Source organism: Oncorhynchus gorbuscha, linkage group LG11 (assembly GCF_021184085.1).
Source record: "Oncorhynchus gorbuscha isolate QuinsamMale2020 ecotype Even-year linkage group LG11, OgorEven_v1.0, whole genome shotgun sequence".
NCBI classification, from domain to species: Eukaryota; Metazoa; Chordata; class Actinopteri; order Salmoniformes; family Salmonidae; genus Oncorhynchus; species Oncorhynchus gorbuscha.
Window position 1 is genome coordinate 40,801,183 of NC_060183.1, and position 18,223 is coordinate 40,819,405.

Sequence of the window (18,223 nt, forward strand, 5' to 3'; positions counted from 1 at the left end):
GAAATTCCCTTCGATTGGTGGCTACTCTGTTAAAGCGGCGGGCGACTCGGCTTTCCCTATTGATGAGGCCCCGCTATCTTAATCCTATGCATTTCCCTGTAAATAGCTTTCTGCATGAGAAAGGGCCTGCCTAGGCCCCCCTTACCCTCCCGTCCCCTCCACTCCACACACACACAGAGGGAGAGACAGATGATAATGCAGGGAGGGTTTTGTAGCATTAGCTCTTGTTCAGCTACTCCCATCGCATCCCATTCAGGGTCATTTAAGGCGGGTATCATGTCATGTAAAGACGGCCCCCTCACTTTGTAGGCCGCTTTAGAAAGGTGTTGGCTAATAGGCATCAACTCCATTAGGTCATCTTGTCAAAGATAGAAGACGAAGAAGAGGTGAAAAGAAGAAAGAAAATGGAAGATGATCCGCAGGTTTTTGTTTTGTGCCTTGGTGTCTATAGAAGCTTCATTTAGCTTTGAATTTGTGGGGATTCAATTAAACCAATCAAAACTTGAATTTCCCCTAAATAACATGTCTTAATTGGCCCAATTGTAACAGAGAAAGATCTTGTTGATTGGTGATATTAGACAAAAGGCATGTTTTTTTAAATTGTATATGGCCCAGGTAGTTTAGCCTATGTAATTATTCGGCTGGTGCTCCATTTCTTGAAGCGTCGGGTGGGGATAGTCCCTAAAATCCATTCACCCCAATTCACCCCAACTGTAGCTCAACTTGATAGTTGACAAATAGAAAATGGCAGATTGTAGACCTAATTACACCGTTTAGGTTCATTCTTTAACAGGGCAGTACCAAAACAATTGACCAGTGAGTGATATGTTTGCCAAAATATCATGTCCCTCTCCGCAAAGTTAAAGTTTATTAGCCTATTTCTGCAAGCATGGTTTATGTTTTGGGTCAACCTGAAGGTAGGCTACCGACCATTATTTAAAGGGGTAACCATGACAACTTGAGTCCTGATTGGCCACCCAGGCACGGGAATTAAGGAGAGCGTCACCCAATCTGAATACGGATGCGCCCGGCGCCCGCAGAGCCGGGCACAGTGATGCGAAAAGTGTCGACGTGAGGTGAGCGGAGGCGAAGAAGTGGAACCTAAAAACAAAAAATGACAACAACAACAAAATAAAAATAATAGGCTACAGCCCATGTAACGTCCTCTCTACAGCGGGGACGAACAGGCTTTCCTTCCACGTGCCAATTTTTACGCAGCCCGTCAATGAAGAAGAGGACTATAGGTGCTTTTTAAATTCATATTTTTTTCTTTTGGATTCTGGATTGTGACAAGTGCTAGGACAGAACAGGACAGGGGCGTCCAGAACCAGGAGTACAATAGAGAAACTTCGGGGAGTGTTCGCCTATAGCCTGCCTTTAAACGGTAGTGGAGAGGGGCTTCTCCCCACCCATCCACCCACCTGACAGATCATTCGCGCCTGCTTTGTCCACAACCCCGGAGCCAAGACGTTGCTGCGCGGAGAGCCGCGTGGCCCCAGACCCAGCACCGGAGTCCGCGTGGGAAGGTCGGCCCTCGTTATCCTCCAGACGGGCGGGATGATGGTCCACTGCGCGGGGTGCGACAGGCCCATCCTGGACCGGTTCCTGCTCAACGTGTTGGACCGAGCCTGGCACGCCAAGTGCGTCCAATGCTGCGAGTGCCACTGTAACCTGACGGAGAAGTGCTTCTCGCGTGATGGGAAGCTTTATTGTAAAATAGACTTTTTCAGGTAAGCATTCAGATTGGGGATTCATGCGAAAAAGCAGGTATGCCAAAAAACTCAGTGAACTCACCAGGGAGAATTATAAACCCGCTGCTCTGAAGATTTGTTTGTCTGTTTTTTGTTAGTGTCTTAAAATGCTGAAATTGATTGAATGTCACACAATGATCAAAATAGCTCTCGTTATAGCGTCACTCACATATTTAATTAACCATTATGATATTATTCTCTACGTATACACATTGTTTTGTGGAAATGGATATGGTTCACCAAGGCCTACTTCACATGATGGCCTATAATTCACCTATAGGCGAGATAGCCTATCAGTTATTTGAATTGTTTTAGAATGTCACTTCAAATTATAACATTTCAAGCCTTGCAGAAATAACATTGGTTTCGCAACAAAAAATCCTATCATTATTAGGCCTATATAAATGTATATAATTTCAGAGTTATAAGTTAATTCTAGAGCTCTGAATATCACACATATATTTAGCATTTTGACAGAACTATTTAATCATAGCCTGAGATGTCCACGTTATCACTCTTTGTCCGCTTGAGTTTTACATGAAGAGGGTGTTTTTTAGAGACACCGGGTGTGTTTTCTGACAATATGAATCATAACCTTAATTCTTAATATTTATTATGACAAATAATATCCCTTTTATTTATAAATCAATATTATTGGTGGGGTTGAATATTATGTCGGCTGGAACATTCACTTCTCTTATTAATCCATTCATGCACATGGAGGCAATTGAAATCTATTTATAATATACATTTTCCTCTCACCTGTACTCTCTATTTCCACTATTGTTTGGTCCAATAGATTTTAAAACTTAACCATTAGGCCTACGCCAGCCGCTCAGTTCTTCAAAGTGGTAATTCAGTGATAAGTGCAGGCCCTTGTTTGTGTACGCGCACTCTCATAGCATCATACCAATTAGTTATGTGTCAGCTATGTGTCAGCTTTTTTCCCCCTCCTGTACAATTGTTTAATGACATGTGAGGCCCAGTAGTTAAGCCTTTGTGAAGGCAATGTTGGCCTCAAACGGCCTTGACCATCATATTAGCCGGCTTCCATCCGTGGATTTAAATGGCCGAACAATTAGCCAGGCGAAACAGTAATCACCCTAATGTAGCCATTTGTTGTGTAAGTAGTGCTGTGTCCTCGCGGAGCCGTGCATGTGAAAGGGTACCGTGGAGCGATACTATAGCAAATGGCTGGAGAGAGAGAGACAGAGAAAAAGAAAGAGAGAGAGGGATTCTGATAAAAAAATAAAGGGGGCTTGCCTCGACCGCTCGCCCCCCCCTTCCCCCTCAAACACACACTACCTCCAATAATCGTATTATAATTGAAATATTTTCAATTCCTGTATTTTTTTTCCGTACTGAGGCGACGCCATGTTGATGAGAGAGATTACCAAATCACCATGAGAGGCGCGTGATGAGGTTTCTGGCTCGTGATGAGGTGGATTAGGCCTATTTATTTCACATCGGAGAGGGAAACACTAAAGTACAATGCATGGTGGGAGAAACACATACTAACGCTTCCCATTCACCCATCACTGTATATGGCACACCTTTTCTTCCAGTGAAACACTTCATTTTCAACTGATTTACCTTGTCGACTTATCCCCGGAAACGATGAGACATTGTTAGGCTGTTATATACTCGCCTGTCTATCCATATTATACGAGTATATCCACCATGCTTTTTTTTGCACGTGAAGAGGGTGAATGTGGATTAACGGGAGATTTCACGCTAAAATGTTCCTAGTCTGTTTAATCCTCGGATATCTCTGTAGTCACAATGTGACGACTGTCACTAATACGTTCTGCGTGGGTTTATTGTTAAAAACAATAATTATGGTATTTCTCAGTCTAGCGCAGGTGCTACATTTTAGGCTATATTATGTATCAAGAGTAGTCTGTTAGATTTTAACGAAAATTATTTCGAAATAGCCTACCCCTTCTTCAATCATGGCAAATATGTAATACAATGAAACAAATGTACAACATAAAAACAATAAATTATAACTGCTATAGAATACCTTTAGTCATTGTTGTAAGTGTTTTGTCATTGCAATTTCGTAATTTTCTTGGAACAAACACTTCAAATCAGGCTACGCGCCAAACCTTATGCATTGCCCACAGTTGCAAATTTCGCTATAGGTCTACCTGCATAATAGGCCTATACATTTTATTTATTTATTTTAAATTAAAAGTTAGAACAGTTAAATGTCCATCTCAAATGCATATTTTTTTGGTATGTATTTCTGTGTCGTGGGGATTTCACATCAAGCCCTCTCTCCTCTCTCCCTTTCTTTTCAGGAGGTTTGGGACGAAGTGCGCGGGCTGCCTCCAAGGCATCTCTCCCAGCGATCTTGTGCGCAAGGCGCGCAGCAAGGTGTTCCACCTCAACTGCTTCACGTGCATGGTGTGCAACAAGCAGCTGTCCACGGGCGAGGAGCTCTATGTCATCGACGAAAATAAGTTTGTGTGCAAAGAAGACTACCTAAGCTCAGGGGCTATCAAGGAAGTCAATTTGAATTCAGGTAGCCTAATTATAGCTAAGGGTTTCAAAAGTGAGTCCACGGTAGACATTCTACTGTAGACATTCTAGACGGTCTACTAATGTTCGTCTTGTTCTTGGGAAAAAATTCTACACGGTTTCCTGAAAATAATGGACCTTTCTTTCTTAGTTGCCCATGCCTACCCCCCCCAAAAAAAAAATATATATATAAGTGGTATATTATAGTCTGCATTTTTATTTGAAAGCAACGAGCATCATTTAATGCTCGTTTAACGGGTTGTTTTTTGGAAGACTGTTTTGGCCACCTACGTTAACTGATGAATTTGCCTGTATTTATTTACTAATCGTTTCAACGTGGGGTTCCCATCCCATACACTGGGGAATGGTGGAGAATTAAGGCTATTTGTGCATGATGAGAAACGCCTTAAACTACAGCTGGGTTGTATTTGTTGTATTTCTAAAATAGGATATAGGCCCATACCACATATTCACATATGATTTTGCGAACTAAAATGCATGAATTCGAAAACCTATTGTGTTACTATGCCTTTTAATTTGGTTTTATCCAGAGCCATAACCTAGGCCTATATCACGTCCTGCAATAGGCCTCGGTTAGGTAATTCAAAACCATGGACATGGTGCTTGTCTGCGTGTTAGCTCTGGCTCTGCATGCGTTGGAGTATCGTCTGCGTCCAATCTGAAGTAGCCTAGTCTTATAGATGTAGATGCATTTGGGGATTCTGTTCTATATTCTAGTTTACTGTTTACTCTCCCATTTTAGCTGCAGTATCGTAGGCCTACATGGTCCAACATTTGTAGCCTATGGATAATTCGGCTGCAAGTCACTTCCTCGCCAAATAAATACATATCTCTAAAATGTCGTTATTCAACATTCAACTTGATATTGTTAAGATATTAGGCCTACACCTTGGGGTGTTTGGAACTAAAATGTGTACGTCAACAACTTTCAGAAAAGCTTGTGTTTATGGGGTTCTCGGGCTCCCATCACTGCCGTTCGATTTTGTCTTTAGATCAGCAAGGTGTGGAATAACATTTGTATCCTGGAAAGACGTGACATTGAATTTGACCCCTCGTTGGGTGTCTGTAGCTACAAATGTGAACATACTGACATTCTCGCGGCCGCAATGGGCCGTGTATAGGGCATGTGTAGCCTAGCGTTTGATGATGTTCCCCAACAAAGCATCTCCGCCTCGCTGAATGCATCTGACCAGAGCTCAGCCTTATCAACGCTATAAATTCCTGTCAGATGAATGGCTCAAACAGCCCTCCCCTCGGACAATGACGTGCTGTTATCGTGCGACGCAGCGGGTCCTTGGGGATCAGCCTAGCTCCCTTTTTTTTTTGTTTCACGCATAATGCATAATTTCTCTTTCATTATCTCGATCGCTTAGGTCACATGCGGGCAGTGTCGAGTTGGTTACACCTGTTTTATTTGTGAATATTTAAACTGGTAAATCCATGTATTTGGTCTGTTTCATATTGGTTACATTGGCAAAGTGTAGGCTATTTTATGTATATATATATATATATATATATATATATATATATATATATATATATATATATATATATATATATATATATATATATATATATATATATATATATATATATACATACATTTGAGGAACTGGAACGGCTTCCATATTTGTATTTTGTGAGGCGTCATTGTTCCACATATTCTAGTTTATTTGTGATTAGACAGGCTTCAGCAATAATCTAGTAGTAGGTCCCATGACACCTTCGATTGAAACCATTCCATTCTCTCCCGTCCCCCAGTGTCATCATGCACAGACAGAAGTTTATCGCCGGACCTCCAGGACCCGATACAGGACGATACAAAAGAGACGGACAATTCCATGTCCTCGGATAAGGACATGAACAATAACGAGAATGAGGAGCAGAATTCGGGCACGAAGCGGCGAGGCCCGCGGACCACCATCAAAGCCAAGCAGCTGGAGACGCTGAAGGCTGCCTTCGTGGCCACGCCGAAACCCACACGACACATTCGGGAACAGTTGGCCCAGGAGACGGGACTCAACATGCGGGTTATACAGGTAGGAGAGCAGGCTAACTTAAGCATATTCATTGCTGGTTGATGCAGAGCCTGGTTTTTATTTGGACAAGTTAGAATTCCTATTATAAATAGAACATAACTTTATCAAATAGAATAGAATAGAAGCTGGGTTGATAATGTTGAGTTTTCAGGTCAAATTGAGAAATAACGTTCTGTTGTTTTTCTCTTTGCTTGTTTGATGAGCACTGATGAGTTTTGGTAGGCTACATGGTGTAGGCAACATGGGCCTGCCTGCTGTCTTCACCATTCGTGATGAATTAGTTAGAATAGATCGAGATTTAATTAAAGACGTACTTGACAAAGTGAGAGTGAAAAGAATGTCGCAACACAATGTAGGTTATTAACAGTCCGGACCCTAAAAGTTATATGAATGAAGTAGCCCTATCTTTGGAGGGAAAACGTCTTTGGTAAAAAATAAATATTCGAAAAATAACAAGACAAGTTCAAGTGAAATGCATAAATCTATCAAATCAGCTCGAGAGCTATAATGGACATTCCTCCCCGGGAAATGTAAATTAGTGTAGAAAGGACATCACGCATTTGTTTGTGATATTTTTTGTAATATTTTGCTGCACTATCAACTGATCAATTAATATAATTAAGGTTACTATTTCTTAAGATTGAGTTGTGGTTTTCTTTATCTCTTATCAATTTAAGATTTTGAATAATCAGACATTAAATTGGCAATTTGGCCAGTCTATTTACCGTCTATTGTAGCCTATTTAGACTCCTGTTTGATAGGTTTGGTTTTTTAATTAAAGCAAAAGATAAATTATGATGATGAATCAATTTAAATTAAAGATGGAAGACATTCGTTTCTTAATATGACATATTGTATTTGCTGTTGATTTCTCATTTATTATTGAAGCAAATATAGTACCCGGCTTGCCTGCACAGTATGTGCATGTTTAAATATGTAGCGTATCTGTAGCCATAGGCCTTCACATTTTAGAAATATAATGCACTGTTAATGCTTTTAACAGCCAATAATTTATCAATAGTATCATTACAAAAAAAAGCTCACAGCACTGCACAAAAATACTGTAAACAGGTATGTTAACAGGTGCACATGCCAACCAAGACAATTTAGAGGTTTAAATGAGCAGTTCTGGTCAGTCAAGGAAGTATGAGGATTTTTCACTTCCTGAACTGACAAATTAAAACTGAATTGACCTCAAACCCTGTTAGGGAGATCTGATGGGCCTGTGACAACATGTGAGATCATTGTCATTGCTAATGAGAGTGTAATAACATGACTGTTTACCATCTTGAAGTGGAATATATCCTCACTGCTGCCAACCACATTCAGATCTCTAGCCTTTATGTCATAACCACACACATGCACACACACCCTCGGTGTCTGGGTTTAGACTGTGTTAGGGTGATTAGCACCGTCACTGCCAGCTGAGATGTGGCTTTTTGTGTGCTGACAGTAATTACCACTGATTTCACTGATTTACATGCTGTATACCGTACACCCCCCTCGCTCCTCTGTCCTCACTCATTTACTGCCAGACAATCTCTCCTCTCCTCTCAGACCGGGCCTTGTAGCAGGCCTTGTAGCATCTTCTCAGTTTCATGTCTCCACAACACTGAATCGATCCCATTTGTCTCTGATTAGCAACAACATAATGCACTGTGGTGTACTGTACAGTGCATTCGGAAAGTATTCTGACCCCTTGACTATTTCCACATTTTGTTACGTTTACAACCTTATTCTAAAATGCATTAAATTGTTTTCTCCCCCCTTATCAATCTACACACAATACCCCATAATGACAAAGCAAAAACAGGTTTTGATTTTTTTACAGATGTATAAAAAATAAAAAAATGGAAATATTACATATACATAAGTATTCAGACCATTTAGTAAGTACTTTGTTGAAACACCTTTGGCAGCAATTACAGCCTCGAGTCTTCTTGTGTATGACAATACAAGCTTGGGACACCTGTATTTGGGGAGTTTCTCTCATTTCTTTCTGCAGATCCTCAAAAGGACTGTCAGTATGGATGGGGAGCGTAGCTGCACAGCTATTTTCAGAGCTCTGGCTGGGTCACTCAAGCACATTCAGAGGCTTGTCCCGAAGCCATTCCTATGTTGTCTTGGCTGTGTGCTTAGGGTCACTGTCCTGTTGGAAGGTGAACCTTCGCCCCAGTCTGAGGTCCTGAGAGCTCTGGAGCAGGCTTTCATCAAGGATATCTTTGTACTTTGCTCCGTTCATCTTTGCCTCGATCCTGACTAGTCTCCCAGTCCCTGCCTCTGAAAAAAATCCCCACGGCATGATGCTGCCACCACTATGCTTCCTCCTCAGGCCAAAGAGTTTAATCTTGGTTTCCTCAGACCAGAGAATCTTGTTTCTCATTGTCTGAGAGTCTTTAGGTGCCTACTGGCAAACTCCAAGTGGGCTGTCATGTGCCTTTTACTGAGTCACTCTACCATAAAGGCCTGATTGGTGGAGTGCTGTAGAGCTGGTTGTCCTTCTGGAAGGTTCTTCCGTCTCCACAGAGGAACTCTTCCACAGAGGAACTCCTCCCTGACCGATTACTCAGCTCGAGGAAGAGTCTTGGTGAATCCAAACTTTTTCCATTTAAGAATGATGGAGGCTACTGTGTTCTTGGGGACCTTCAATGCTGCAGAAATGTTTTGGTACCCTTCCCCAGATCTGTGCCTCGACACAATCCCGTCTCGGGGCTCTTTGAACAATTCCTTCGATCTTATGGCTTGGTATTTGCTCTGACATGCATTGCCAATTGTGGGACCTTATACATTTTCGCTTTGTTATTATGGGGAATAGTGTGTAGATATCTGAGGAAATGTTTGTATTTAATCCATTTTAGAATAAGGCTGTAACGTAACAAAATGTGGAAAAAGTCAAGGGGTCTGAATACTTTCCGAAGGCACTGTATATAGAACCAAGATGGTGGTCAAGGGGTCTGAATACTTTCCAAAGGCACTGTATATAGAACCAAGATGGTGGACAGTTTCATCACCCCCCCACATTTAAAAAAAAAAAAATCTAAATACCTTCAATATTATTAATTTCCATGTCGGCTCTATGTCTGGAAATGCCCTTGTTCGGAGCAAAGTATACCGTACTTCAAACTTTCCAAAAAAGTGTTTGAAATTCTGCCAATTCTGGATATTGTTGTTAATTTAAATGTAGTGATAGCTGACACTTCTGTTTATAAAAATACACATTTCATATTTTGCTAATATTAATAAGATAAATATTCTTTAAGCCTCAAGGCAAAATATGTTTAAAAATTATTTTTTTTAAAGCATGAGATTAGTTATAAAACTGCGGGGGGTCCCTGTGAAACTTCTCTATGCCACTGACAACCACAAGTCAACATATGCTCTCAGAATCAAATTATTACATCAGTTCTCAATGCGGATGAAGGCAAGCTTGACACACTGCCTGTCACCAAGCTATCCATGCATGAGTATGTCCTTTCTGATGTGATGGACATCCAGTTGAGCTTCAGTTAGTTTTCAGACATGATTCACTCGGTTTTATTTCGTTCAAATTTGATCAAATCATTTTTATTTTGCTTCAGTTTTACTTTTTGTGTTAGAGACAGAGAGTAGCCTATGTGTGGGAGGTTAGGAGCCATTTAAGTCTTGAGACCTAAAGCTTGCGTTATTTTGTGATGTTACTTCTTGCCACTGGGGGACAGTAATAGATACGGTGAGGGGTCAGGTCATACATTTGCTTATGTTTTAAGTTACAAATCAATCTTAATGTGACTTGGATTAAAAAATATAATTATTGGTTGTCTGACTCAGATTCAGACATTTCTGCCGCACCGTTCAAAGCTATGGCCATCTCTGGTTGTTGTGAGTCAAGGGTATTCCCTTGCCTGTTCTGTAATAACTTGATAGTCTTGACTATGTTCGCCCCATTGACAGTTACGACGAGTAGGATCTTCTCCTCTGGTATGACCCATGCTCCCAGTGTCCTGTCCCACCTCCCTGGTGTGTGGATGCTAAATCCGACGGAGCTTGAGCAACGACTGCCGTGCCTTCTTGAAGGAGGGGTGATAGAAGCAGGTTGATATGTACAATAGCAAAGCAGTCAAGCCTTTCTTTATCGGTCCGTCTACACACAAGGATATTTTACATGCCTCTTTCAGAATCTCCTTCACTTTCTGGGTTGCTGTCTCCATTTGCGAAGCAATCAAGACATTTACTCCAGCAGCGCCGGGAGTTCTAAATTTGGGATCAAGTGTTTGGTTGAACATTCTGAAGGCTGGCTCATCGTACAGTCTCATGGACACGCCCATGGACACGCCCGACGGGATCAATAAACTAACCAGTGCTTCTTTCTTCTTCTTCTTCTTTTTTTTACTCGTTTGAATTAGGTTGCCATGTTTCTGCTCTTTTCATTCCAACTGCTAAAGTTGATTGTCCTAACGTTGCAATTTGCGTGCAGCTACTAAGAGCTGGTGGCTGTCTCGCGTTGTCTTCATCCTGAAATGGTTTGTATGATTCTCTGTGGGCGCTGTTCAGTTCAACTTTGAGGTTGGGATTTCCTTTTTACACCGCACAACAATATAAATGCAACATGCAACAATTTCAATGATTTTACTGAGCTACAGTTCATATAAGGCAATCAGTCAATTTAAATATGTTCATTGGGGCCTAATCTATGGATTTCACATGACTGGGAATACAAATACGCATCTGTTGGTCACCGATAAGCTTTTTTTTAAAGTAGGGGTGTGGATCAGAAAACCAGTCAGTATTCGGTGTGACCACATTGGTTGTGTCCTGTGAAATGTTGTCCCACTCCTCTTCAATGGCTGTGCAAAGTTGCTGGACATTGGAGGGAACTGGAACACAGTGTCGTACACGTCGATCCAGAGCATCCCAAACATGCTCCATGGGTGACATGTCTGGTGAGTATGCAGGCCATGGAAGAACTGGGACATTTTCAGCTTCCAGGAATTGTGTATAGATCCTTGCGACATGGGACCGGCCATTATCATGCTGAAACGTGAGATGATGGCGGTTGATGAATGGATCTCACCATGGTATCACTGTAACTGTACATTTTAGAAGGGCCTTTTATTGTCCCCAGCACAAGGTGCACCTGTGTAATGGTCATCCTGTTTAATCAGATTCCTAATATGCCACACCTGTCAGGTGGATGGATTATCTTGGCAAAGGAGAAATGCTTGCTAACAGGGATGTAAGCAAATTTGTGCACACAATTTGAGAGAAATAAGCTTTTTGTGTGTCTGGAAAATTTCCGTGATCTTTTATTTATTTCAGCTCATGAAACATGGGAACAGCTACATGTTGAATTTATATTTTTGTTCAGTGTATCTCCGTTCCACACACGCTGCTGACACACAATACACTTACTTTTGTCCTTTCCAGCAATGTACTCAAGACAATCCCATACAGGGCTTCATCATTTGCTGTCGCCAATGTTCACTCACACACCCGCCCTCTTATTTCTTCCCTGTTAGCTATTGATAGCTAGTGATAGTGATGCACAAGCGAGTTCTATTTGAAACCGGCATCTCCTGGCAGCATTAACCCACCAGCTTCAGAAGCATGAAAACCCCATTAGAAAAAAAGCTTGAAAACCCCATTACATTTTTTAGCCCGAAGTTTGGAATTTAAAAAACTTAACGTAATTTGAAGTTTTTATTTTTTTTTAGTTCGTTTTGCAATCAAATATAATAGTTGCAGTGTAGTTGAAGTTTTTTTAAATGTTTGTTTTAATTTTGAGTTTTAGTTTACTATAAATCACCTTGAGGAGTACCTCATCACCTCATATCTTCCACCATCCTCTGACATTCTGCAAGAAACACAGTTACACACATCCAACACCGCACATAGTTGCTGCTGAGTACCTATGTCCATGTCCCAGCATCCTCTGCAGCTGTGGAGCAGCTTTTCAGCATTGCAGGGCATATCTTCAGACCAGATCGCTGCTCCATGTCTGATGAGCATTTTGAAACCCTGTTGTTTTATTATTGAATGTAACATGGCATCTTGTCATCCTTCATGAGACACCGGTGTAAAGCTTAGGCTGCGTATTTGGATTAAAAAGTGAAATGATATGTTTGTTAATTCAAATCAAACTAGTAAGTACATTCAAAAAAATTCAAATACGCCCAAACAATATATACATATTGTTTTGAAAATACGGTCTTTCAAATACTTCCAAGGATATGTATTTGTAGTACTGGTGATCACATGCTAATGCTTACCAAATTGTATTTTTTAAATATATTCCAATATTCAACTCCTTTTCTCTTCTTCAAATAAAGGTATTCTAAATACTTGTTGTGAAATGTATTGAAATACCTGAAACAGTGTTTGAACCCAGGTCTGGTGTGCGCGCGCGTGTGTAGTCATCCCTAAGCAACGCTCTCTCGAGGGGGGGGGGGGGCGAAAGCGTTTCCATAAAAATGGAACCTTACAGTTAGACTATTGTTCTCAATAGGCAGGTGTCGTCTTTGCTAGGAAGAGCATGGAGAGGAATGCCTAAGTGGTTTTAGCTGTTTTTCTCTGCGTTTCTTTTTCTCCTGTTGGTTAATCTCCGACACAGTGGGAATTGTGCCTCTGGTGTAGCCTAGCTGGTGTTAACATGTGTTATTATGCAGCGCCGACGCAGAGACAACGCGCAATGTGTTATGTTTTTAGAATGCAAAGTAAGTCCTCCATATGTTGAAATATCTCCTCTTCGCCTTTGTTCCTGTACAAAGGCAGTTTATTTGACTCCGAGGAGGAGCGACGACTGTGTTTAACGTCTCTGCTCTCTCAACTGTGTTGTTGTGTTGAGGCCTGCCGGGGCACATGGGAAATAGTGACCTATCGAAATGAATGTGTTGCTCTGTGCGTGTTCCTTTGTGTTGCTGACTGATTCGTCGATTTTATTGGATCATTTCAAAACATGTCGACGTCCATATCACTGGTTACAAAACAGCTCCAGTGTGATTTCTGTTTCTAGGACACCACTGGGTGTTTGGTGGCTATGGTGTCTCCCTCTAACGCCTGAGTCCTGGTTGAAAGTGAACCTCCACTCTGCCTCTCACATACAGCCATAGTCCTCAAAGTGGAGAGGCTGAATATCTTTTTTCAATGTGTCTGGGTTGGACGTTGAGGTAGAGACCGTGTTCATCCACGTTTGTTAGTTTACCCTCACTGCCTCCACCCCACATTATCCATATTCCTTATAGCGGAGCCCTTTAATTCTATTAAGTTATTTCTACAGGCCATGTGCCTAAGAAGAGCTCTTTTCTATACCGGTCTCAAGACAGCAAAATAATAATAATTTAAAAAAAATATATATATATTTTTTGAGATCAGCAAATTCATCAGGGACCAACCCGTCATAATATCAGAACTCCTACTTTACAGTCCGATACAAAAAGCAGACACACAGTTTTAATATGACTTCTGCGGTGCATGGCCGAACTAATCAAGTTCGGTGCACTGGAAAACATTTTAAAGGCCTCCCTCTCGTCATCAAAGTGAACATTTTGCCGTTTTAAAGCCAATTTCCTGCTATTCTACACATTTTGCCTTCGGGCAGAGAGAAAAGTCTGTAGTTTTAAATCTTTTAAATCTTAAATGACAGTGTATTATGTTCAAAAGAAACATTTTGAGGAGTACAAGAAGAATTGAGTTGAAAATAAATGTATCATTGATGTTGTGCAGTCCCTGTGAAATGCGTTTGGTACATCCAAGGTCTAAGAACACACGTTGTGAATGATTAACATTACATTGTATTGCACTCTCTAAACCTTTTCCACAGATCCCTTGTCCAAAATTAATTTAATCTGTTGTAGCTAGCAGTACTCATTACACTACAGAATTCAAACTCCTATATGAGCATACCAAGCCTAGTTAAATAGCACACCCAAGTCTGTGAAATGGACAAAGTAAAAATGGACAAAAACTATTAAGGTCTGAAATGAAGGTGGATTTAATTTGAGGGTGATTTGATTTAGTTGTTGATTAGGAGTGGGGCCTTGTCATTTCAACTACCTTGTAGTTTTCCCATTTGCTTCTTGTGTTGTAACACTTAATGTGAAATGGATAATGAATACATCTGGCGATCGTTACTGTCCATTGTAGACAAGTAATGGACTAGAAATGAAGCTAGATTAGATGTGACTTTGATTGCGACACTGTGTGTGCCTGTGTAAAAATGCAGTATAAACAACTGTTGTTCTTTTTCTTTCTGTCCGTGAAAAGGAAAAGGAAATCTTAAACCTATTCAAATCGTTTCACTTCCTTTGATCTGATAACAATCTTAGATGCTTCTCTGGGTCATAGGTCGTTATAGATGGGATGTGGCCTGATAACTCACTATCTCTTTCTCTATAGGTGTGGTTCCAGAACCGTCGATCTAAGGAGAGGAGGATGAAGCAGCTGAGTGCTCTGGGGGCCCGGCGGCACGCCTTCTTCAGAGGGCCCCGGAGGATGAGGCCCCTGGGAGGACGACTGGAGGACCCAGACATACTGGGGCCTGGGGCCTATGGATACTACACAGGTAAGACACACTCACGGTTTGATTATATATTGGTGAAATACACTCGCCGTCAATTGCCTTACGTCAGATAGCATGATGACTCGGTTGAGGACTGTGCAATGCGTAGTAACGCCGTCACCTGTCGCTAAAGTTCACAGGTGATCTCTGGTGAAGATTTTAGTGACATGGTTTTCGTCAGGTATGCCATTGCTCGCCTCTGTGCTGCCCAGCTCTGTCTAAACTGCAGGGAGACAAGGGTGTTGACTGCTCCTCAAGTGGCCTACTGGGACAACATAGACGATTCTGAAATATAGAAAAGTCAAATGTCGAAATCAAGACATAGATCATTCCGGAATGGGCTGAAAGTGAACAACCACAGAATTCTAAAAACAAAAGCCATTTTGCCAGTTGATCATCCCAGCAGTACAAAGCTGAAGAGAGATTTTGCTGAGGAATCAGTCATATACTGGACCATAGCAGCCTCCATCCACAGTAATTAAAAGGGAGCCGTGAAGGATAGAACGGACAGGGAGGGAAGGAGGGGAGAGGAGGACAAAACCTTCATCTCTTGCTTCTAGCTCCCTCCGTTCTCAGCATGCCTCTTTTCACACCCTTTTGTGCCTCGGTGGAGCCGGGGAGCTCTACTGTATTAGCAGGACTACTCCTTCCTTCCATCCTTCTGTTCCTCTACTACTGCTGCTGCTTAGAGAGGAGGGTGTGTGTGTGTGTGTGTGTGTGTGTGTGTGTGTGTGTGTGTGTGTGTGTGTGTGTGTGTGTGTGTGTGTGTGTGTGTGTGTGTGTGTGTGTGTGTGTGTGTGTGTGTGTGTGTGTGTGTGTCTATGCGTGTGCATGCGTGTACATGTGTGCGTCTCTCTCTGCCCCTCCCCGTCCCTCCCCCCGGCCGCCCCAGGAGCAGGTTGATTCTCAAGGTCTGTCGTAGTTAGCAGGGTTCTGTTTGTGCGACTCAATAATTAGCTTGTTTATTGTTTTTTTGTGTGTTTTTTTTTTAAGAAAAAAAAATGTGGATTTCATTGCATTGAAAGTGGATTTCTCCTTCCCCTCATTAGCACAATTTGTAACATAAGGTTGGCGTGCTGCTGATTTAGTTATGTAGAGGGGAAATGTTTCTTTGTCAAGTTAGGAACAAAGCCTGATGAAATGCTGATTGTCTGTCTGACTACATTTAACTGATCTTGAAACAACGTGTGGGTTTTCCAGATTGTTGATTTCGTTTGGATTAGGAAGAATGGTTGTTTAACATCAAACTGTACACTAAACAAGACATTATTGAATTTGTGTTTGCTTAGTTATTTTTGCTCTTTCCCTCTGTGGTACTGAAATACGAACCCACTCACACTTAAAGCGAAAGTGTATGGCGTTTAACTGAAATGCAGAGTAGAAAGTGTGATTTTCATTTCCTTTTTAAAAGTTGAGGCGCTTTGAAAAATAAAATAATAAAAATCCTCAAACAAACTCCCAAAAGGAGTCAGGACTAAAAAAAGGAGTTCCCGTGTGAATTTTAGAAGTTTAGCTGTGTTTTGCTCTTTCACTTTTCAGCTATAACAGGGAACTAAACCATTCTCCTCCCTTCCAGGAAATGTTACTTAAGCTACTCAACACTGCAATTCTTTTAAAAGATCTTGAATCTTTATGCAGGTCCTTTTTTAAGTGTGTGAAGTTCCATTTTTGAATGTAGCTATATAGATTGTTTTGTCTGTGTGCTGCACAATGAATTAGATGATTTGTTTTCTATTTCGATAATCGTATCTCCCCCCCACAGAGTACCAGGGCGACTACTACGGAGGAGGGGGAAACTATGACTTCTTCCCCCACGGCCCTCCCTCCTCTCAGGCTCAGTCTCCAGCAGAATCCCCCTATATCCATGGAGGGGCCATGGAGGGCTCTGTGTCAGCCCACCACCCCTCTGATGACCAGAGGTTCACGGACATGATCTCCCATGCAGACACCCCCAGCCCTGAGCCCGGCCTGCCCAGCTCCCTGCAGCCCGTCCCTGGGGAGGTGTATGGAGGGGGGCCCAGCCCACCCTTCTCCCTGGCTAGTAACTCTAGCTACAGCGCCCCCATGTCCCACCCCGGACAGGAGATGGGAGAGACCACCGTCTGGTAGACTAGAGGGGGGACTTCTAGATCTGGGATCAGGGTTTGGGGGTGGGGTGGGTGTGAACTTCCCAGTCAATTCAGGAGATGAATTTGAAGACGTTATGAATGAGTTATTATGAATTGAAAAGTGCCGTTTATGTATTTGTTCATTGGGATTTTGAATTGGCTTGCTGAATTGATGGAATGCCCCCCCCCTCGACTCTGATCCTTCACATACGTGAAGGACTGAGGATCCAGGATGGGGCGGCTTTGCTGGAAAAATATGAACTTTGTGGTACTATTTGCCGCCCCATTCAGCCCTGGATTGTAGTAGAAATACACCCCCACCCACCTCTGGGAACCATGAACTGGGATTGAAAAGAAGAAAAAAACATGCTTAGGCGGTTCCTCTCGCCCCCGTATCTTCCCCTCTCACTCCGAGAAGCAGTGGAGGTATCCATTGCTGGAGACTAAGGACACGTGATATTGAAGAGAGAGATCCAGAAAGAATACAAGCCAAAAGGGACGTTTGATGTATTTTATTTTTTGGTTTCAGAACTGTCTTGTTTTTTTCATTCTACTGTTTCTTAAAAAGGCACAATGTTGTAGGCCTAACTGGCCGGGTTCCTCTTTCTGCGTAATGTTTGACTCGTTCTCCTATTGTAATATTGCTTCCAATACAATGCTCAAACACAGACAAATACCATTTTCAGTGTTTTAACTGTTGCTATGCACAACCATCTTTGCTATTTAGCTTCACTGCCACTAGAACAGAGCAAAGCTGATATCGTCTCGACTGCAGAGATGAGAACAGTCGAGCTCGGTGGGAAGTCAGGGGATTCGATGGTGGCAGCCATGAAACATTGTGTTATTAGATAAAGAAATGCTCATTGACAACATTCATGGTGACCCTCCGATAGACTCTGAGCCACTGTACTGCAGATCTAAAAGCCTCATAGTGATATACATTACTCCTTCTGGAATTTCTACGCATTGCACACATTTTCACCCACGCGTTGGTCATCATTTTGACCGTCAGTTCTAGTGATGTGTACCCGATAGATGGTCTTGCTGTTCTCGTACATGGTTATTCAGAACACACCCATACACAAGCCACTCATACATATACACACACACAAACCTCTCTAAATCAAGGCCCCCTTTATATCCCTCACTCCCATCCAGGCACACCTTGTCAGTCCCTCTCTCCTCCTCTACTTTTCCTGGCCTTCCCTTTGTTACTGTCCCTTTAAAAAAAGGGGGGGGGGGGAAAGC

General features: G+C 42.0%; 1 protein-coding gene across 1 annotated transcript; it reads left to right on the forward strand.

Annotated features, from left to right (window-relative positions):
• The first annotated feature begins 1,062 nt into the window (after nucleotides 1–1,062).
• LOC124047789 (LIM/homeobox protein Lhx5) lies at nucleotides 1,063–17,643 on the forward strand. The gene is made up of 5 exons (XM_046368100.1): nucleotides 1,063–1,730; nucleotides 4,055–4,278; nucleotides 6,057–6,334; nucleotides 14,705–14,870; nucleotides 16,630–17,643. The coding sequence occupies exons 1-5, from the start codon at nucleotides 1,558–1,560 to the stop codon at nucleotides 16,974–16,976; spliced, it is 1,188 nt and encodes a 395-aa protein (XP_046224056.1). The 5' UTR covers nucleotides 1,063–1,557; the 3' UTR covers nucleotides 16,977–17,643.
• The last annotated feature ends 580 nt before the right edge of the window (nucleotides 17,644–18,223 follow it).

Bases quoted from the DNA above. Each gene is read 5' to 3' on its own strand.
- LOC124047789 (XM_046368100.1), top strand. From the start codon at position 1,558: ATGATGGTCCACTGCGCGGGGTGCGACAGGCCCATCCTGGACCGGTTC. The intron at 1,731-4,054 runs GTAAGCATTCAG...CTTTCTTTTCAG, and splicing joins TGTAAAATAGACTTTTTCAG to GAGGTTTGGGACGAAGTGCG. The intron at 6,335-14,704 runs GTAGGAGAGCAG...CTTTCTCTATAG, and splicing joins TCAACATGCGGGTTATACAG to GTGTGGTTCCAGAACCGTCG.